At 44.0% G+C, this 22,812-nt stretch overlaps 1 protein-coding gene across 2 annotated transcripts in view; it reads right to left on the minus strand.

The window, feature by feature from the left end:
* Positions 1–16,998, minus strand: part of CTSC (cathepsin C) — a 50,135-nt gene extending 33,137 nt beyond the window's left edge. Inside the window, exons 1-4 of one of the 2 annotated variants that reach the window (XM_081099196.1) lie at positions 16,152–16,418; positions 13,783–13,928; positions 7,826–7,910; positions 3,577–6,229 (exon numbers count right to left, since the gene is read on the minus strand). In XM_081099196.1, coding sequence (XP_080955322.1) covers positions 6,219–6,229; positions 7,826–7,910; positions 13,783–13,928; positions 16,152–16,326 — 417 coding nt within the window. In that variant the 5' untranslated portion in view covers positions 16,327–16,418 and the 3' untranslated portion in view covers positions 3,577–6,218. Of the gene's footprint in view, positions 1–3,576; positions 6,230–7,825; positions 7,911–13,782; positions 13,929–16,151 lie in introns of those variants that run through there. The other variant, XM_081099195.1, reaches the window with a different exon arrangement.
* Positions 16,999–22,812: the final 5,814 nt, after the last annotated feature.

Consider the following 22,812-nt stretch of genomic DNA (forward strand, 5'->3'; position numbering starts at 1 on the left):
TAGAGGGTGGCGCCCCAACCCACTGATCCGCCCTGCTCTGTGTGTGACAGGGGACGGTGCCCCAACTCCCCTATCGGACCTACTCTGTGAGTAACAGTGGGGAGCTCCTCAACCCCCTGATGGGCCCTGCTCTGTGCGTGACAGGAGGGAGCTCCCCAACCCCCGGATTGGCCCTGCTCTGTGCGTGACAGGGGGTCGCGCCACAACCTCCCCATCGACCCTGCCTTGAGTGTGACAGGGGGTGGTGCCCCAACCCCCCAGTCGGCCCTGCTCTGAGCCCGACCAGGGACTGCACCTAGGGATTGGGCCTGCCCTCTGCCACCCGGGAGCAGGCCTAAGCCAGCAGGTCGTTATCTCCTGAGGGGTTCCAGACTGCTAGAGGGCACAGGCCGGGCTGAGGGACCCCCGCTTCTCCCCCAAGTGCACAAATTTTTGTGCACCAAGCCTCTAGTACTTAATAAACAAAGCAACACTGATACCTCCACGAAGTTCCAGTGTACATGTTCACTTGTCATGTACAGTGTGCTACCTATGAGATGGTTAGGACATAGCATATTCCCTTTTATATGTGCCTGCTTAAATTTGTATCCTTACTAATTAAGCTCTCACAAAATGAACAAGTAGCTTAAAATAATGCATGCAAGGAAATCATATTTGCAAATACTAAAAATGTGAATAGGAGCACACATAAGAAAAAGACGAAGCTTACATTTACCCTATTCCCTGTATGAGTTCTGCCAGGCAAGTTAAAAGATAAGGTTTTAGAAACAGTGCTTTGAAATGGTTCCATCACTGCAGTATTCAATTTTTAATCTTATTCATCAATAAAGCAAATGATTCCATTCAAATTTGTCTATTAAAATGTCACTATCCCAAGTGACATTTAGAACAGTAATCCTTCTAAACTCCAATGAACCTGCGGAACTTCTAAACTTTAGCAAAATTGGTCAAAACTAATGAAATTATTTATTTCAAAGACTTTAATTAGAAAATTCTGTTTCCAAATGTTGAAAATTTGCAGTAATGAAAACTATCAGTAACAGAGACTCTCACATGGCTTTTGGCAACAAAGTCATGATAATGAAGCATATTTGTGTATTGTTTTCAAAGGTTATCATCATGAAATGTATTTTAGCAGGACATTTTTCTGATAATAACTCAATCCAATATTATTTATTTGTATTTATTATTTCATGTTTGATAGTGCATGTATATAATTTTTAAATGTACCTATACATACTGTGAGATCCATAATTAAAAACTTGGACATCTAGGTCTATTCCATCCAAATCATTCACCATTGCAGAAAAGAGGAATGATTTAATGGTAAACCATGTATGGAGAGAGATTACATTCTGACAATACTTCAAGAGAAAGAATGTTTATTCAATTTTTTGCCCTTGGTTTAATGTAAACATAATGGGTGGGGCAAAAGTAGGTTTACAGTTGTGAATTTATTCTTATTTATTAATTACTAGAGGCCTGGTGCACAAAATTCATGCAGGGGGGTGGGGGGGATTGGATCCCTCAGCCCAGCATGCACCCTCTCCAATCCAGGACCCCTCAGGGGATGTCCAACTGCCAGTTTATTGGCTTAACCGGCAGTCGGACATCCCTCTTGCAATCCCGCACCGCTTGCCTGCCTCCTGGCTTGATCACCGCCTCTAACCGCTCCCCTGCTGGCCTGATGGCCCCCAACTGCCCTCCCCTGCCAGCGTGATGGCCCCCAACTGCAGTCCCCTCCCAGCCTCATGGCCCCTAACTGCCTCTCCCTTGGCCCCCACCAATGTGGCTTTGTCTGGAAGAATTCATACGGTCAGGAGATGTCCCGTCTCCCAGTCTAATTAGCATATTACCCTTTTATTTGTATAGATTGTATTATTTCCATACTAACCACTTGGTCTGGGGGGTGAGTAAAGCTGTTAGATGGCAACAAGAGAGAGCAAGGCACATTCTACTAAATTGATGTTCTACCAAACCCACCCGAGTACAGCATCATTTTTTTTAATCTTCACTGGAGGACAGGAATAGAGAGGAAAGGAGGGGCAGGGGAGAAGAAAGAGCAATGGGTTGTTTTTCTTATGCTCCTTGACCGGGGATCAAACTGCAACTCAGGTATGTGCCCTGACCAGGAATTGAACCTACAACCTTTCAGCGCATGGGATGACACTCAACTGACTGAGTCCCTCTGGCCGGGCAAAAGTAAGTCTTTCTTCTAAAGAAACAAACTTCCCTATGTTAGTTTCAAGGATTTGCTCTAGTTTTCTGCTTACTAAGTGGACTTAACCATTGTTTTTGTTGAATTTTAATGAATTATGAAACTGTTCACATTATTTGCAACCAAATAACTTCCAGCATTTAACTGAAGGAATTAGAAGCTAGATTTACATGGAAAAATGGTGGGTCATAAATTTATTTCCAGTCCTGAAAAGAGAATCAGTTGGAGCCAAAATACATGATCAAGAACTAGTGAAAAAGAAAACAGAGCAATTTACCACTCAGCAAAGTAGCCAAAATCCCTGGCTTATTCATCACTTACTTGCTCATGAACTCTTTTTATTTTAAATTTATTTTTCAATTAAAGTTGACATACAGTAGTAGATTAGTTTCGGGTCACCTCAAAAGTCTAGTACTCATCTGACATCATACATAGTTATTACAGTACTAGGAGCCCAGCGAGAGAAATCGCGCGGCCCCTCCCGCCTACCCGCTGCCCTGCCTTGACACCCGAACCTCTCCACACAGAGCTCCAGAGCACCTGGCCCAGCCCCCGACCCCTCTCCTCTGGCCTTCTCGGGCCCCTTCAAGCCCCATCCTCAGCCCAAGTGGCCTCGGGCTGGTCCAGCCTTCTCCAGGCACCTCCCTGCTTCAGCCCCGTCTCCATCTCCAGAGCAACGCTGCGTGGCTCGGCCTGTCATGGCACCAGAGGAGAGCGTGGAAGCCTCCCCACTGCTGTGCTGTGCTCCTTCCCCTGGCAGTTGGGCAGCGGGGCGCTCTGAGTGCAAGCGGTAGGTGGTGAAGGAGTGGTGAGGGGGGCGCTACAGGCTCTCACCCCTGCCCTCCTGGGCACAGGATGGTCCCACCTCCTCTGGGCACCTCTCCGCTTCCACCCCATTTCTAGAGCAACGCCCCGCTGTGCACGCACAGGCAGCCTCTTGCGATAGGTTGTTACACATTACGGCGTCGCAACCATTAGCATATTAGCGCTTTATTATGATGATTACTGACTATATTCCTCATGTTGTACTCTAAGCATCCCAGGCTAGTTGATTCTCCAGGGTTTGGGGAACCACTGCAGTCACAAAGCTATTCCCCGATAGCTAACTTAGTTTTTAGTCATTCTGAAAGTCTACTCTTTTTAACTTTGAGTCCTATCTTGACCTCTGTAGCCTCACACAAAAATTAAAACATAAATAAACAGAATAAAATGTCAAAACCTCATCTATTTTCTAAAGTCATTCTACAAATAAGACCTGAGGGTCCACCACAGGCTCAGAGGGCTCAAAAGGCAACAGTATGTCCAGAAACATCCATAACACAAGAGGACAACACAATGACATGTCATTCAATTCTCTTGATTGTACAAATATATATTTATTGAAGCCCTATTATTTCCACATATTGTGCTATACAGAGGGAATAAAATGGTCAGTAATACAGGGTTCATCTCTGCCGTCACGGAGTTTAAAGCCCAGAGGAGAGGACAAGCAGGCAATTACAACAGAGAATGCTAAGAGTACTATACCACGTGGCCTTTTTTAAAAAAATATATATTTTTATTGATTTCAGAGAGGCATGGAGAGGCAGGGAGAGACGGAAACATCAATGATGAGAAAGAATCATTGACTGGCTGCCTCCTGCATGCCCCATCCTGGGGATCAAGCCAGCAATCTGGGTATGTGCCCTGACCAGGAATCGAACCATAACCTCCTGGTTCATAGGTCAAATGCTCAACCACTGAATCATATTAGCCGGGCCCATGTGGCCTTTTAACACATATATTTGCAGTTTCATATCCACCAAATTTTCTCTTCTTCCATAATCAAAACGAACATTTAGGTTAACAATAAAGAGCCTTTTCTTCTGCCAAGGCCACTTGGATATTTATAACATTGTTTGCGGGCCATTCAAAGTTATCAACTTTAAAATTACCCTGCTATATTTGGGCAAACATTTAATTAACTCATCCCTAATGCCTTGGCAGGGCCAGACCAAATGATTTTGCTGGCCTCATAAGGCCACAGGCCAGACGTTTTCCACCCCTGGTTTAGATGCAGTTACTCTCAGAGAAACAAACAAATTACTTTAGAGGTGATTTTAAATTCCATAATACATTTTTACATATATTGGTTGCTTCGTCACAATTTACATCCTGAAAATCTGTTTGAAAACATACAACTCTCTCAGGACTCTAGAGACAGGTAACCTGACACATCTTAGAGTAGAGAACCCAAACTCTAAACATAGTACTATCCCTGATTGATTTTGTAAGCTGATATTACTTGTGAGAAAACTTTGAAAGGACAAGAGAAGTGAGGTTAACCTTCCAACCTCTTATTTCTATGTGCACCGAGTGCTTACGATATCCAGGGAAATAAGAGAGGTTCAGTCTGGAAAAAGGTGAAGACATGCTATCACATCATCCCATTACACAGGGTTAGTACTGCCTGAGCGGACGTACCTGTGTAGCACAATGAGAACCAAAATAATGGCATTTCTCCCACCAACAGAAAGAGCGGGGGAGGGTTTCACAGAGGTGGCATGAAGGCCCTGAGTGAAGACGGGCGATCAGGTCCGGAGGTAGGATGGAAGAAAGTATCCAGGTAGTAGTCGGCTGTACCGTTACTTCCTCTTTATAAGATACCACCTTCCCAGAGCTGCTGACCATCAGGACCTCTCAGGTAGTACAAGGAGTTATCTGAGCTCACAGTGTAATGATGGCAACCTGCTACCTAGGGAAAGACTCCTTCCTTTAAGCGGGGATGCAGGAGGGAAGTTCTCCCAGACAATATGAATTAGGTGGAGCCCCCATGTTCGCTTTACCAAGGCTGATATTAGTCAGCTCTGACCTGAGGAGGAAACTAGTCCATTGTTCAGCAGGAAAGAGCTGAACGATAGCAATCGGTGTGAACAATAGTGGTATTAAGAGAAGAGAACTTGGCAAAGGTACTTAAGTTGTACTTAATTTGAAGATTACAAAGCTCTCCTTTTCCACTTTGAGGGACTACAAAGGGAAGTAGAAGGTAATTTTTTATTTTTTTTTGTCTTGAATGACAGGACCCTGGCTTGGGAAAGAAAGTGAGTCGCCTCATTTGGAAAGGAAACCTAAGCTTCAAGCCAACTCCTCTCCTAAAATCTCAACAGGAGCCAATGCAGTGAACATTCGACTCCATTAAACTAACATCTGTGATGTTTACAGACTGGGACTCGCCAGAAAGTCTACCCAAATGTGACCCCAAGTACTTGCGAAAGGGCTTTTCTTTCATATATATTTGCTGTTTCATACCCGCCCAATCTTCTCTCCTTCCATCATCAAAACAAATGTTCAGAGCAAAGAACAAGGAAATGCTTCTTAGGTTTGCAAGACTAGCCCTGATCACTTATCACTTCAGCTGTGACTACATGAGACTACCCCAAACTAGGAAAGGAAGCTAGTGGTATGTACTTTATAGGGTTTCTGAAAGGTAAAGTACCTCAAATTCTTAGCACAAGGCTGGCACCTAATGAAAACATAAAGATACCCTTCGGCTTCCCTCAGAAAAGCCTCTTCCCACCAATAACATATCTGCGCATCTCAAGATATCCGGAGGCCTGATTTTCTCCTTACGATGGATGCTGGGGTCCCTCAAGAGGAGAGTGTTCAAAAGAGGAAAAAACTTAGGTTGCAGAGTGTTCCTTTTACTCAAAGGCTGCATGGCGAAGCCACCCAAGACTTCCAGAACAGTTTTCCTTTCTCCTGTAGAGCCGTCTCTGGCGGTTCACATTCCACAATGGTGGTGGCTGCTTTCCACGGGAACGTTCAGGAGGGCAGCTGCCTGGGAGGTAGGTCCCCAGGCCTCCTCTGCATTCTGCATGCAGACAGACTCCAGGGGCTCTGTGGCTGCCGGGGCCTCCGCTAGCGGTTAGAGGTAGGTGGTCCAGTGCGGCATGCTGCTCAGCCTCTCAGCCCCAAAGCCTGTTTGGGGCTGTGGTTTTAAAAGAGCCCCTCAACAGATGCTCTATGTAATAACTACAAAACAATAAAAACTGGAGTTAATACTGTCTCTTCACAATGCTTAACCATATTAATTTCTTAAGTTAAAAAAAAAAAATACCCGATGCTGGGTTTTTGTGTGTGCTTTCTTAATGCTGTGTAAGACATTCACCAAAAGCTGCCATTCTCAAAAGCTGAAAGCTGAAGCAACAGGTATTGCCCAATGCAGTCAACAGGCTTAAGAAGCACATGCAGATGCATTTGAAATTAACGGCCAAACCTAATACACTTTGGAAATGTACTTAAGAAACAGGCTAATCTGGCAACCTAGGTACATTAGCATGTATCCCTTACAAATTCTAAACGCAGGCTTAGCGCTGCGAAGATCCTTATTTCCAGGTTATGGGCTACTTATCATTTCAGAGCAAATACCAGGGACTGTCCTTTTTACTGTTGTCTCCATCGTTAGGAGGGAGAGGGAGAGTGTTAAGCCAGGAGTGTGCATCAACTGCATTGAGAATACTTTACTTTTTTGTAAGGTAAAAACAAACAATTTCCTATTATATCTTCCTATTTCCTATTATATCTTTCTCCTAAACTATCATCATGTATTATAGTAAAGATTCTGAGGAGTTCTGAAATAAAGAAAATTATTCAGTGACCAAAAAGAACTCAGAAGAAACAGCTTCTTGGTTTCAGCTCTAGTTTTCATTTTGATCTCTTATTAGTGGCTGCCTGGAATGATCCTTAAAGTGTAACCAGATGAAATGTTATACTTAATGAGCAATCCTAGCTGGCAGATTTGTGGACCACTGCTGGGCCATTAAACAATTTTTGGAAAATGCTGTCATAGGATAAAAGGCTTTAGCCAGTTCCATTTTTCATACCTCGCTTTGGTACTTCAGAGCTAAGTACAAGAGGAAGGGAAAGGTGGGAAATGTTAAAATGCAAGGAAAGTCCCTATCAACTTGACTCTCTAACCACCCATTTTTTCCATCAAAATTCTGGAAATTTAAATGAATGGGTCCAGCATGAGCGATGATTTGAACATCTATTCTGCAAGTGTGAAAATGTACAGAGTGACAAATATCCTCTTCTTCCAGTCCACAGTTTATTTAAAAGATGGGTGACATATCACAGGAATAAGGGACAAGCACATCAATGTCTCTGGAAGAGCCACCTTCTCTAATGGAAGACAGCCTTCAGGTGCCTTGGCCTGGCATGGTTCCCTCGTGAGTCTTTTTAAGAAGAAAAAAATGAACAAACCAAGGGAGCACACAGCTACTTCAAGGATTTGAACTGAACTTACAGTCAATCTTTTCTTAACTGGGTCTTTACCTTTTGGGGTTCATGTCTATTTATGTTATAAGTATCATTCCTGGAAGAGCTCTTCTGATGTGCTCACACAGAATATGTTAAAGTAAAAGCTCACTCACACAAAATAGTGCAGGCATGTAAAAGGCAGCAAGTCAGCAGGCTCAAGCAAGAAATCTACAAATCTCCAAGAAAACCATCATCTTTCCAGTTTCCTCTCCATCTCCCTGATAAATAGAGATTAATGTGCATAAGCCACCAGGAGGAGGGACGCTTGCTTTTAATAAGAAAAGTTAAAAATATTTCAATGGAGCTCACCCAGTTTGTTCCTCTGATATGGTAAATCATATATTCCCACAGTTCCCAGCTGCATGAACAACTGACTGATAAAATCAGTGACATCCTACAAAGAGTTTACAATGGGAAACTGAGTCATTATGTTGAAATTAAAAATCATGAAAGAAAACAAAAATACATAGTTAGACATGCATTAAGTGTTAAACTTCTCATTCCTTCCCTGAATTGAAATATACTTAAAAGTAAAATCCATGCCCTAGCCATTTTGGCTTAGTGGATAGAGCACTGGCCTGCAGACTGAAGGGTCCTGGGTTCAATTCCAGTCAAGGGCACATGCCCAGGTTGTGGGCTCGAGCCCAGTAGGGGGAATACAGGAGGGCAGCTAATCAATGATTTCCTGTCATCATCAATGTTTCTCTCTCTCTCTCTCCCTCTCCCTTCTTCTCTGAAATCAATAAAAATAAAACAAATTTTTAAAAACGTAAACTCCAAGATGGTTTTAAAAAATATCCTAATTTGTGTATTGATTCTACATTGAAACAAGTAAACCTATCCTAATAAAAAGTATTCTAAAGGCTAAATTGTTACCTCTTTAAAATGAACCCAGAAAGCACGGTGAGAAAAACGGTACACGATTCTCAAATCCTTTCAGTGGTTCTCAACCTACTGGCCCTTTAAATACAGTTCCTCATGTTGTGACCCAACCATAAAATTATTTTTGTTGCTACTTCATAACTGTAATGTTGCTACTGTTATGAATCGTAATGTAAATATCTGATATGCTGGATGGTCTTAGGTGACCCCTGTGAAAGGGTCGTTCGACGCCAAAGGGGTCGCGACCCACAGGTTGAGAACCGCTGCTTTACGTGGAAACACACGGTTGACATTTCTGGCTGTTGTGACAAACTTACAAGTCACTGGGCACACAAAATGGGCAAATAAATCCTCTGGTATGGATTTCACCAACCATTTCCAAAACACCCCAAGATTTTCAAATTTCCCTGTTGTAAGTAGCAACTTGCTTAAGAAACACTATGGTAGTCTTTTTTAGCTTACAGTTCTATGAAGACTGCTGGGCCCAAAGCAAAAACTCAATTAGAAATCAATGAAGTTCGCTTGACTATCACCAAATAAAATTTTCAGCCACAATGAGTCTAGTTTCTTTTCTAGACACCTTCTTCAGCCCTTGAATAGCTTTAATTTTCAAAATAAAATCTGAGCTCTCTTTTCCAGCCTCAGAGAAAGTGAAATGAGAAACAGTGAAAATTTAGAAACCTATTCAACTTGAGGATATTCTTTGGAGTTTGGTTTGTTTCATCTGACTCCCTTCCATTGGGCAATTTGGTGGGTAGGAGAATACATAGAGAATCTTTACACAAGCTAATCGTAAAAAGTGAACAAAGAATATACAAGCATAAAGGAGAAAAATTGTAACTTATCCATCACATAAAGCCAACCATAATTAAATGTCCTTTACATGGTTTTGTTTTGCTATGTTGTAACTTTATAAGAAGTTGGCTGCTTTTAATCTGCAGGTACTTCTAAGGGTTCAAATTTATTGGAGTGTGAACTATAACCCAATGGTAAATGCTAGTAAACTCAGATAGTCTTAGAAACTGGCCTGCAAGACGGTATTGTATTTTATCTTGGGCAGCATATTGTTTGAAAAGAAGATTGAAATGGAGACCTGTAAGAAAGTTTCTATTTTGCCATAGGTCTAATTACTTCTGATTGTTTTACATAAGGTTGTTTCAAATGTTTAGGTGCCTGCCTGGGTGGGCCCTAGATGCATTTGAAATCGTAACCCCCATAAAGCGTTCAGCTAACTGAATGTCTACAGGAACTTGAGAAGGGAAACATATCTTGTAAGAATATTTTTTACATCATGCTTTCCGCCTGACTCAAACTATGCACCAACTGTCAGCGTCAAGGTTCACTTCCGGCCAAGCTCTGATCTAGCTTGAAGTCACATGGAAAAAAAAAAAAGATTACCAAGCAGATAAAAACCAAGATAAAAAAAAGGCACAGGAACCTCCAAAGTCATTAGAAAATGTTCATTTTCCAAGTGAGGCCGGAAAATGGAGAACTCACTGAAGGGAGTTCCTAGCAATAGAAGTGGCATTGCAATTGCTTCAACGTTGGAAATGTGAGCTGCAGGAGGTCCTGAGGGAGCAGAGGGTGGAGCAGGAGCCTCCCAGAACACCCTGCCTGCATCAGGAGCTCAGCATACTCTAGCACAGTGCTTCTCAACCTTCCTAATGCCGAGACCCTTTAATACAGTTCCTCATGTTGTGGTGACCCCAACTATAAAATTATTTTCGTTGCTACTTCATAACTGTAATTTTGCTACTGTTATGAATCGTAATGTAAATATCTGATATGCAGGATGTATTTTCATTGTTACAAACTGAACATAATTAAAGCATAGTGATTAATCACAAAAACAATATGTAATGATATATGTTTTCCAATGGTCTTTGGCAACCCCTGTCAAAGGGTCATTAGACCCCCAAAGGGATCACAACCCACAGGTTGAGATACTTCTGTCACAGCCACAGGTTGAGTGGCCGGTTGCTGTATTTTCCGTGAGACACTTAAACTTGAACAAAATCCTGGTTACGTTTTGATCATTGTTCACTTAAAAAAAAAAAAATCGATCTTTATTTGGGAGATACTCTCTAAGTCTGTAGGGAAAAGTCTCATGTGCTTTACTCATTAAATAGTTTGTGCTTTTCTTGAGTTACCCACCCCGCATGGTTTCCCCAGCACCACAGTAGGAAAAACCCTGGTGTTTATGGTGAAACCCAGCAAGCTTTCTGTGTCAACCAGTGTCACCAAAAGTGCATGACTTTCCTGCTATCTAAAATCAATTCCACTCTATCATTTTTCTTAAAAGTTTTAAAACTCTGCTCCCCATATCTTTCAGTTAGATTTGCAAAACAGATAAGCTTTTACCACTCTGCAAAGGATATTTATCTGGAACTGCTTATGCTAGACATTTTAAAAACTAGCATCGTATGTGTAGTCTACTCTGCTTACTGATATTACCATCTTTAAGACCAGTCCTAACTACTGACCAGTCAGAGGGGTTGATTTTTCAGCAGGAACAGAAAACATGTTTCTGATAATGGTTCTGGTCAAATGCACATTTAAAAAATATATATATATACTGAAATCAGTAGCAGAACAGGCTTCCTATTTTTATTCCTAGTAAGAGAATATCATCCAGAAGCAGATAATTAGTTAGGGTTCTGTCCTACAGTAGGGCAAAAATAGGTTTACAGTTGAGATTTACAGTTGTTCATATGGAAAATAATACAATAATTAATACATAATACAAGAATAAACTTTCGCATAGTCACAACTGTAAACCTACTTTTGCCCCACCTGTATTGGCTCGACTGAGAACACTTATAACGTTATTTGATGCTAACCAGTAGTTCTTCTCTTGACCTGCTACTAATGTCTGAGGCTATGGGGAAAGACCAAATCTGCTTACACGGTGACTTAAAAAGAAATGCAAAGATGTGGTCTGAGTGCTCCTTCAGTCACCAGCTGTCCCCTCTGCCCCCACCAGCCCTCGACTATGGAAGCTGAGAGCAAACTGACGGAAAAATATTGATGGAGGGAAACTGCCCTTGTCTATTTCAGATTAGGAGTCAAGCAATGAAATGCTGACTTTAGAAGTTTCCCCACCAGTTTCTCCAATTCTACAGAAGTAAAGAACGAAAACTTTTCTAAGCCAAATGGGTAAAACTACTTACTCATCTATTTATATACTGCTTTCCATCTTGCACTTATATAATTTATTCAACCTTTTTCTCAACTGAATTCCACTTCAGTTCATTTTTTAAATAAATATGAACTAAGTGTCTATTATGTGTCAAGCAAGAAAAAAAAGAGGGGGGAGGGGAGGGGAAAGGGAAGGAGGGGAGAATGATGCACAGTAACAACTGTCTTGACTATCTCTTTTCTTGTGCACCAATTCCATAGGAATTCTCAACCTGGAAGCAAAAAAAATTGAAGGGCTGTAATAGGATACCTATAAGAAGTCTGCAGAGCCCCAGGCTCAGGAATATGCACACCAAGAATTCTAATCAGATTGAATTATATTTACTACATGTGCACTACAGTTTTAAAAATTCATATAAGCCCTAGCTGGTTTGGCTCAGTAGACAGAGTGTCGTCCTGTGGACTGGAGCATCCCAGGTTTGAGTCCGGTCAAGGGCATATGCCAGAGTTGCAGGCTTGATCCCCAAGAGGCAGCCGATCAATGATTCTCTCTCTCTCCCTTCCTCTCTGAAATAAATAAAAATATATTTTTGAAATTTCATATAAATACTGTTATGATTTTTAAAAATACATAGTATCCAGAGGTAATATTTAATAACTGGTCGACCATGGGCTTCAACTAATAAAATGGACTTTGACCCTCAATAGCCAACATGGATAGACAGTTCCTGCCAGCTGAGTAGCATACCAGTCAATCCAGGTGAAGAGAGACAATTTTTTCCTATTTTCTTTTTTACTATTAAAGAAATTACACACACACACACACACACACATATATATACACACACACACACACATATATATATATATATATATATATATATATATATATATGGTTATTATTCAAAGAAAGAGTTGGTTCAGATTTAACAACATATCCTAGGCATTAAATCACAACACAAGAAAAATCACAATAAATTTAAAAGTTAGTCTTTTGCTGGTACTTTGTCTTTTATCGTCATTAACAGAGTCATTCTCCCACTTTCCCATGAATTCCTAAAATTGCCTAACTCTTACCAGATGTTCCAAAGGTTGTAAACCCTACCCCATGGGAAAGTCTGTCTTTATTTATACTCAATTTAAAATGAGAAACAGCTAGCCTCAGGCTGTGGTTTCAATTTACTTAAACCATTTCATAATCTGCCAACAGGAAAATTTCCAGCTGCAGCAGGAGAGCTGGACTACAATCCATGCTGAACTGTTTTACCCTGGGGTCTGCCTGCAACTGGGAGCAATGTGTTAGCACGTGAGAATGGACAATGGTCCCAGCTATGTTGCTCAGTTGGTTGGAGAATCATCCCATACACCGAAAGGTTGCGGGTTCAATTCCTGGTCAGGGCACCCCAGTCAGGGAGCTTACAAGAGGCAACCAATCGCCCTAACCGGTTTGGCTCAGTGGATAGAGCGTCGGCCTGCGGACTCAAGGGTCCCAGGTTCGATTCCGGTCAAGGGCATGTACCTTGGTTGCGGGCACATCCCCAGTAGGGGGTGTGCAGGAGGCAGGTGATCCATGTTTCTCACTCATGGATGCTTCTAACTCTCTATTCCTCTCCCTTCCTCTCTGTAGAAAATCAATAAAATATATTTAAAAAAAAAAAAAAAAAAGAGGCAACCAATCGATGGCCCCACCCCACCCCCCTTCCACTCACTCCAAAAAAATAAACATATCTTTGGGTGCCGATTAAAAAAAAAGTTCTTCCTACTGAGAGAACTTTAGTGGACAACTTTTTACTTTAATTAGCCAAAGGAGTAACTCGATATTCTCTATCTCTGTCTTACTTTAGTCAAATAAATTATTCACATTAATGTACTTAGTATATCATATTACTTCAATGAGTTACTTAGGCCAATTTCTCAGAACCAACAAACAATGATAGAAAAGCATAATTACTTGAATTTTTTTTTTATAATATCCATATCTTTCCTGGAGATTCAGTACAAAGACAAGTGATTAAAGCAACATTTACATTTAAATATAGATGGATTACACGTATTCAAATATAGATCAGGTTTTTTAATCTACTGAAATCATAATTTTAAATAAACTGTCAAAATTGCACCGCCTAATTTCTCTTGGGAAAAGTGGCATCCATTCTGGTTAGCTTCTTAATCTTAAATTAAAATTCTGAGGGTCTACTGATATTAAATAACTGTAATCATGAATGCACTTTTTAAACAAAACTAACCTTAAAAAAGGCAAACCACTTGTAGTCATTCAACACAATCTCAAAGCCTTGATTGTAAATGATGGTGAAATGGCCGGAATTGCCCAAGTCATCATAGGCTGTGTCCATCTTCTTAAGGTGCACCACGACTTTCTTTTCTGGTGGTCCTAAAGAAAAGAAAATGCCCAACAATGGAAAATTATCTGTACTTCCATGGCAGGAAAACCTCCCCTGTAACTCCCATAATCTTTAAACTGCTTTCCTTTCAAATCAGGCCACCGATTTGAGCCAACCTGGCTTGTGAAGATACCAAGACTTCCCACCTTGTTGCCTCCCTCTGTATACATCATTCCAGAGGGGGTCCCAGTCACGCACGCCTCTGAAGTGAGGGCTCAAAAGATAGAAATAGGCCGAGACCAGTTTGGCTCGGTGGATAGAGCGTCGGCATGCGGATTGAAGGGTCCCGGGTTCGATTCCGATCAAGGGCATGTACCTGGGTTGCGGGCACATCCCCAGTGGGAGATGTGCAGGAGGCAGCTGATCGATGTTTCTCTCTCATCGATGTTTCTGACTCTCTATCTCTCTCCCTTCTTCTCTGTAAAAAATCAATAAAAAATATATTTAAAAAAAAAAAAAGATAGAAATAGGCCAGCAGGCAGAGAGACCCCCTAAAGTACAGCCTTGAACTTGCCAGGGCATCCAAAGACGGAAGAAAATCTTCCGCGGAAGAAAATGAAGAATGGGGGATGCTGAAAATGACAGGTGGAAATGAAGGGAAGACAAAATGGTAGTCAAACACTGGAAACATAAACATATAAAAAAGACCTGCCACCAGTCAAAAGAGCAAAGGAAATGATCTCTTCCACGAAGAAATGGGGCTTCTTTCTCCACAGTGCACAACTTCAGAATCTGCATTCTTCCAAGGGATGCAGCAAACTCCAGGGTTCTATCCCGTGAAGCTCATGTGTGCTGACAGGAACCAAACTTTTAAACTTCCGAAGACGGGACTCAGACATGCGGGTGCCTTCAATTATTACAGTAAAGTCGAAGGCATAGTTTATAGACAGAGGCTGCCTGCACAGGGCGCTGTGGTACCCCCTTCAGGTTTCCACACTTTAGACAGTTTTTCCGTGGCTGGTTTTAATGCTCATGGCATGTGCCCAAATGGTGCAAATTCTCACCTCCAACAGCAACTTTTTATTTTTATTTTTTTAAATATATTTTATTGATTTTTTACAGAGAGGAAGGGAGAGGGATAGAGAGTCAGAAACATTGATGAGAGAGAAACATCGATCAGCTGCCTCCTGCACACTCCCTACTGGGGATGTGCCCGCAACCAAGGTACATGCCCTTGACTGGAATCGAACCTGGGACCCTTGAGTCCGCAGGCCGATGCTCTATCCACTGAGCCAAACCGCCTAGGGCAACAGCAACTTTTAAAAAGAGCAGATGGTTAAAATGCACAGGATTATGCAATGCCACAGTCACCGGAAGTTGGACAGTTGGATCCGTCTGTTTTAGAGACAGATCACCTGGCAATCCTTGTTCTGCTGACAAGGAAAGTGCAGCTGACACAGTTTCACTCATGACAGGCTGCTAAGGGCTTGGGCAGAACAAAAGTGCCACTTCTGTCCAAGACGGTGTTTTCTCTTCTCCCTTCACTAAACTCCTTGTCATTGGTGTACCACGTTATGAGGGCACGTGGACTACCCAGTGTGTTCACACACTACACATTTATTGAGTGCCTTCCCTGAGCCAGGCATTGCGCTCGGCTCTAGGCATTTCCAAATACATATAATTAATTGCTAAAGAGTTATTAAAATAACAACAACAAAAAAAACACCCTACAAACTTTATATACACCCCTAGGATACATAAGACAGTGCAGAAGTTGTCTCAGACTAGTAGCATCAACACACATCTAAGTAAAAACCACTGGATATAAGTAGAAAACTTTTCTTGCTGTATATTCTTGAGTGTCTGAGCTCGGATTTCACTGGCGCGCGCGCACACTCACACACACACACACACACACACACACACACACACAAAATCCTACAGATTGGATGGGGGATAATTAAGATTGCAAGGTCTGAACTCTCTTCCGAACCGAAAAACAAACAAAACAGAAAACAGCAAATTAGGGGGAGTGAAAAGACAGTCTTTTTAGAAAGTATAGAAGCCCCGGGAAGAACCAAGAAAAGGTGAAGTTAGAAGTTCTCAGCAGCTCAACTGGGCCCCGGCGACCCTGGCAGCCCTGGCGCTGGAGCGGGCATCCCCCGGGCCCAGGGCCAGCCAGTGTCCCGCCTCCGGCAGGTGTGCTCCTCGGTGGGCGCTGTGCGGAGCGGGGCTCAGGGGCGGCAAGGGAGTCCGGGCACGCGGCGGCTTACCCATCTCCGAGCAGTTGGCCTCGCGCTGGGAACCCCCGCGGCCCACCTGGAAGACCCAGGTGCCCAGCAGGTCGGGGTAGGTGCAGTTGGCAGGTGTGTCGCCGTGCACGGTGCCCACGCCGCAGAGCAGCAGCAGCAGGAGGGCGGCGAGCGGGGCGCGGGGCCGGGGACCCATGCTGCCGGGCAGCCGCGTGGCCGGGGAGCCGGAGGGCAGCGAGAGGAATCAGGCGGCCCGGACCGCCCGCCTTAAAATAACCGGAGGGCGGAAACCTCCGCGGGCGGGGCGGGGTCTCGGTCCTGGGCTCAGGCGGAGGGGGAGGGGCGGCTGGGCACCTGGGCCGGGAGCTGGGAGCCCCACGCCGCTCGCCTGCACCCTGAGCTTGGGCCGAGCTCGGGGTGAGCCCGGGGAAAGGTTAATTGCCAAGGGACGACTCAAAATAGGAGTTAAGAACCACAGTGGGTCCGCACGAGACCCAGACTCCCAGACTTCCTTCTTGAGAAGCGGGGCACACGAGAGGGAGAAGGGGGGTGGGGGGGGGGGAGAAAGGGAGGGAGGGAGGGAGGGAGGGAGGGAGGGAGAGAGAGAGAGAGAGAGAGAGAGAGAGAGAGAGAGAGAGAGAGAGAGAAATGTACTCACGCCGGCAGAGAGGAGGAGGGAGGGGAGGAGGGAAGGGAGCTGGAGAGAGACAGGGAGAGAGAAGGACAGACACAGAGAAACTGGGGTGGCAGGGACAAAGGTCAGACAGAGACAGAGGGAGGGAGGTGGGGGAGACAGAGGTGAGAAAAAGTCCCAGAAAAAGAAAGATCTAGCAAGTGGAGTGTTATTTGTTTCCTTCACTTTGTCCTCACCAACTCAAGGCTGTAGGTTTTGTGTGTGTGTGGGTGTGGGGGGGGGGGTGATTTTTTCTCAGAATATTTAACTTGTTACCCCCAGCCGCCTCAGCTGTTTGAGAACTGCTCTTCCTTCCGTTTTCCGAAACTTTCACTACCTTCTTTTGGCTTCGTTTTGTTTGGTTTCCTGTTAATGTTATTTGCTTATGACCCATCAGAGAATCCAGTTGTAGTGCAAGCTTGCAGTTTTTGTGCCCTAGTGGTCTTCGTTTTCCCTGCAAATTTTATAGGATTTAGTGCACACTTGGGTGCGCACACACGCACAAAAGCTCAGAGCTTATATTGCTCAACCCCTTCTCTTTTTTCTGCTGAAAAGCATGAGGCCCAGGCAGAGGAAGTAACTTGTCCAGGGTGAGGAAGGGAACTGGTAAGAGAAGGCTGGTCTTAGAGCAGCATCCCAATGTGACAGTCTGAATTCCATAATTATTAGGTAGCACCTGTGGGGGTTCAGAAAGATCCACCCCAATATATGCCTCAGTGATATGCAGATTTTTTTTTTTTTAGCTAAAGGCAATTTTAGCTTCGGGCTCAAAAGAAACATCTGCCCCTCCATTAACTAACTAAAAGACTTGAATTGGGGGCCTTGCGCATAAAAAGAGATTAGACATAACCTCTTTTGCCCTATTTGAGGGCAGAGCAAATTTTTAATCACTAAACATCTATTCTTATCATCTTGTGATGACCCTTGAAAGCTCTGTTGTCACCTTACCTCTTTCCTAGCTCAGAATGTCATACGTACCCATTTTGCCTTTCTGTCTTTGAACCTTTTGTGCATGTGGGGTCTCTGACTCTCTCATGTTATGGGGTAATTAAATTATTTTCTTTTGTTACTCTAGCCAATGTCTATTTGATTATTAGTTTAGGGAAAGAACCTTTGAAATAGGAATTTTTAGGGGTAAAATAGGCAGGTTTAGGGAATTTTTAGAATTGGGGGTCCTTGGGGGAAAAACAACAATACGGGGCTACAAAGTTGCAAAAGGGTACATTTCCATAAGACAAGGGAGTTGGGAGAGGCAGCAGTTACATCTCCATAAGACAAGGAAACTGGGAGAGGCAACAGTTACATCTCCATAAGATAAGGGAACTGGGAGAGGCAGCAGTTACATCTCCATAAGACAAGGGAACTGGGAGAGGCAGCAGTTACATCTCCATAAGACAAGGAAACTGGGAGAGGCAACAGTTACATCTCCATAAGATAAGGGAACTGGGAGAGGCAGCAGTTACATCTCCATAAGACAAGGGAACTGGGAGTGGCAGAAGATACCATTTACAAATAAAGGGAAGGCAGCCCCTCATTCAAAGAGGGAGAAAGAAGAGTCCTGAGGGAATGGGAGAACAATGAGGAAGGAGGACCTTACCTGTCCCAGGTGAGGTTTACCTTTGAGCTCTGGAGTTGCTATAGTGACCAAATCAAAAGGGAATAGTGGCCAATCAGAGGGGATATCGAGGCACAAAAAAACCTGCAGCCTTTATAAACGGGGCAAGAGGGGTTAAGGAACTCAGTGGGACTCTTTCCCCCTCCCCACGTGGGAGTCTGTACTTGTTCTGCAATAAATTTCCATCTTTACTATACCATCTTCCATCAGTGGTTTCATTCTTGAACTCCCACGGACAAAGAATCCAGGGAAGCCATCCTGCCCAGGGAAAATTCCCGGATCACCTTCAGGGTAGAGAAACTGTCTTCTTCCCTTACATGTTACTTCCAGGTGCCTCCTTGCTCAGTTTATTTTCTGTCTGTTGTTTCCCTTGCTCAGTTTAAATATCACCCTTTTCTGTTGAGAGATCCTCTGACTTTATTGGCTGTTGTTGGAAGTTGGGGCTCCTTTCCTGCACAGAGTTTATCAGGTATCAGGCCCTGAGCCAGCACCAAGGACAAGTGATGAACCAGACAGACTTATCTGTGTCCCTGACTTTTAGGGCACATGCATTTTGCCCTCATTACACGTTAAAATAAGTATTTGTAGGTCCACCTTTTCCACAGATGACAAGCTTTCAAAGAGAGCAAGTATACATTATTCACCACTGTCTCCTGAGATTCTGGCTTGAAAGCACTCAGGAAGTATCCTGGGGTGTTAAATGCACTAAACATTATCTTGATTTTTAGGCCTAAAAGCCAAATTCCATTTGGCAAGAGGAGTTGCACTTGAAAGCTCAGAAATGAACATGCTTTCTAATGTAGGCAACAACACCCTACTTTTCGGTTGTATTGCCTTTTACTCAGGGTAAAATGTTGGCATCATAAAATTAACACTGTTAACGTAAAAAAACCATTGAAACCTGTAAAGAAGTTTTTGTGAGTTTATTTGAGCCAAACTGTCAACATATGCCGGGAAGCAGAACCTCAATGAATTGAGATAGTGCTTCGGGGAAAGGCAGGGTTACATCCGTATTTATACATGAAATTCATTGGTGACAGATTTAAGGAGGTGGGATTAAGCAAAGCAGGGGGGGGGGGGGGCTCTGTGATAGGATAAAAAGTAAAATGATGGACACATACTTAGGTGGGTGCCGGATCAATTAACATGATAATGAAGGAATTTGTAGTATTTGTCCTGGCACCCAGAACATTTGGTTGTGCCCCAGGGGCTCCAGAAAAAGGGAAGTTACAAGTTACCCAGACATTTCAAGGGTATGTTATCTTAGAGGCAAAAAGGCAAATGGGCTCAGTAAGGATCAAAGTTGATCTTGTCAGTGAAGATACTGGCTTAGGACATAACTGCCCACCATAACTGCTTTTAGTCAAAGTTTAATTTCAGACCATCCTTTTTGGTTATTTTATGTCTCTGAGTCTGCTAGGCTGCCATGCAGGCCTCTCCTGAGCTTGTCAGGTCAGCCTGTGGCCCCTTTCGTCCACAACACACTTACAGTTTAGTGATACATTGACAGAGTAGCATTGCCTTCCTGGTTCCCTGGAAAAGTGTGTCATTGGTTGTTCAAACATTAAAACTTTTACCAGACATCAATATTGAAGAGCTGGCCCTTGCTGGTTTGGCTCAGTGGATAGAGTGTGGGCTAGGGGACTGAAAGGTCCTGGGTTCGATTCCAGTCAAGGGCACATGCCCAGGTTGTAGGCTCAGTCCCCACCATGCAGGAGGCAGCCAATCAATGATTCCCTCTCATCACTGATGTTTCTATCTTTCTCTTCCTCTCCCTTCCTCTCTGAAATCAATAAAAACTATATTTAAATATATCTATTGAAGACCTGAACAGTGAGTTGGAAATTTATGAGTGTAATCAAAGTAGCATAGTTAACTTAGAGGGAAGTTTAAAACAGTCTTGCCCTAACCGGTTTGGCTCAGTGGATAGAGCATCGGCCTGCGGACTGAGAGGTCCCAGGTTCGATTCCGGTCAAGGGCATGTACCTTGGTTGCAGGTACATCCCCAGCAGGGGGTGTGCAGAGGGCAGCTGATCGATGTTTCTCTCTCATCAATGTTTCTGACTCTCTATCCTTCTCCCTTCCTCTCTGTAAAAAATCAATAAAATAAATTATTTTTAAAAAATTCTTTATTCAATGAATGGTAAGTAAAAAAATGATCTTGGAGACCTCTTAGTCTAATGGATTCTATTTAACATCAGAAAATGGAGATCGAGATGTTACCAGGGAGACCACGACGAGATCTCAGTTCTTGTCTTCTTGAAGGAAAGATTTCAGTCAAGAGACAAAGTGCAGCATAGCAAGCAAGAATTTATCGGCCCCAGCAAAAGCACACTCAGGGAAGTGAAATAAGGAAGGGATTAGCATAGAAGAAGCAACAGGAGGGCCTAGGCCAGTGGTCAGCAAACTCATTTAGTCAACAGAGCCAAATATCAACAGTACAATGATTGAAATTTCTTTTGAGAGCCAAATTTTTTAAACTTAAACTATATAGGTAGGTACATTGTTATTAACTTAATTAGGGTACTCCTAAGCTGGCCTTTGCTAAAAACGTCCTCAATCTGATTGAGGTACGTTCCCTGAGGTTGACCCCTTCCAACTCTCCCATCCACACTCGTCTTGCCTTTCGTTCATCCTCTCTCTATGTCCAAACTGAAAGAGCGAGTAGTCGCGGGGCCTGACCACGCTGCTGGCAGCCTCGGGCACCGACTCCCCAGCCCACGGTGGGAGCCCGGCGCAGGCTGCCACCCGCCTGCCGCCCCCGGACCGGACCCACGCAGCAGCAGCAGTGGCAGCGGGGCGGGGCGCGTGCCCTCGCCCGAGGAGATGGAGGAGGAGGCGCAGGAGAGTGCCTTCTTCCCGGAAGCCCAGGCCCCTGCTGGCCACGCCCAGGATTTCTTTACAATCAAGGGACATGCACGCCAGAGAGACTCGCGCCTGGCCAATTGGCAGGGCCCACAGTCCCCTCCCCTGCCCTTACTATAAAACCCACAATCCCATCAGGCCTCGCTCTCTCTCTGCCACCTGATGCTGTGCCAGTAAGGGGGGAGGCAGGGGAGCCAAACCTAGGTTTGAAATGAAGGACTCTTTGCTTTTGCATCGGACTCGCTGGCTCCCTGATGGGCTTTTTGGGAACCTTGAAATCTGGGCACAACACAAACCAGCCGTAGGCAAACTACGGCCCGCCGGCCAGATCCAGCCTGTTTGAAATGAATAAAACTAAAAAAAAAAAAGAAAAGACTATACCCTTTTATGTAATTATGTTTACTTTGAATTTATATTAGTTCACACAAACACTCCATCCATGCTTTTGTTCCGGCCCTCCGGTCCAGTTTAAGAACCCATTGTGGCCCTCGTCAAAAAGTTTGCCCACCCCTGGTCCAAACCATCTCAACATACCTTTCTCAATCCTCGACACTACATCTTCTTTCACTCCACAACGTTCCCTAAAATTAACTTAATAAACTTTACTTAAAGTGTTAAGTCAACTTTGCACTGTACATGCACGCCCACACATGGTATTTTGTGGAAGAAACGCACTCAAGAGGCCAAAGAGCCGCATGTGGCTCGAGAGCCGCGGTTTGCCGACCACTGGTCTAGGCTAATCTGCTTTGGCTCACTGGGAAATCAGAGAAAAGGCTGCCTTGGAGACAGGTTAAAGGGTTAGCCTGGAATGAGCTGCCACGGCCATTGCTCCCTGGCTGCTGGTCTTATGAGGTCTTTGAGGTTAGGAGATGCATGCCTGTGGGAAAGGAGCGCGGGGAGGGAATGATGGGCACGTTCCCCAGAACACCACTGGGTCCTATGTCCTTATTTCTCTCTTGCAGGTGGGGAATCATAGGGGAGGTCTCAGGGAAGGGTTTCAGTAGAATATTCATCAGCTTTCCAGGTGTGCTCTCAGGTTGGTGGTCTCCGAAGGGCAGGGGATCATTAGTTAATCCAGCTATTTCATCACTTACCTGGTTTTGCTGCTTTTCTGGTGCAAAACCAAACCAGTGAGGCAACTGTAGTGTCGCTTGCCCGGTATTGGCTGCTAAAAGACAACTGAGACCTCGGTGTTATCGTTAGGGAGGGAAAGGCGGGATCTAAACTGCATGGCCAGTGATATAAAAAGTTGGAGGGACCAAACTGCGTGACCAGAGAAACCCTAAGGGCAAAGTCCTTGTTGTTCCAGTTCTGCCCTTTGCTAAGCACTCGGGGCTCTCCATCCTGGTGACTTTCTGTGCCTGGCCCATTGTCCTTGTGCAACTGGACAACCAATAGTTCTGGGCTGTCTGTCACTACTTGAGTGAATGAAGGAGAGACAGGGTTGAGTGTTTATTCCAACAGTGCCTGCAGTATGGGAGAGCCGCAGGTCATCCACAACATTCTGTTCTGCTCCTCCCCATAAGCCA

Source organism: Myotis nattereri (genome assembly GCF_964212035.1).
Source record: "Myotis nattereri genome assembly, chromosome: 9".
Classification (NCBI taxonomy): domain Eukaryota; kingdom Metazoa; phylum Chordata; class Mammalia; order Chiroptera; family Vespertilionidae; genus Myotis; species Myotis nattereri.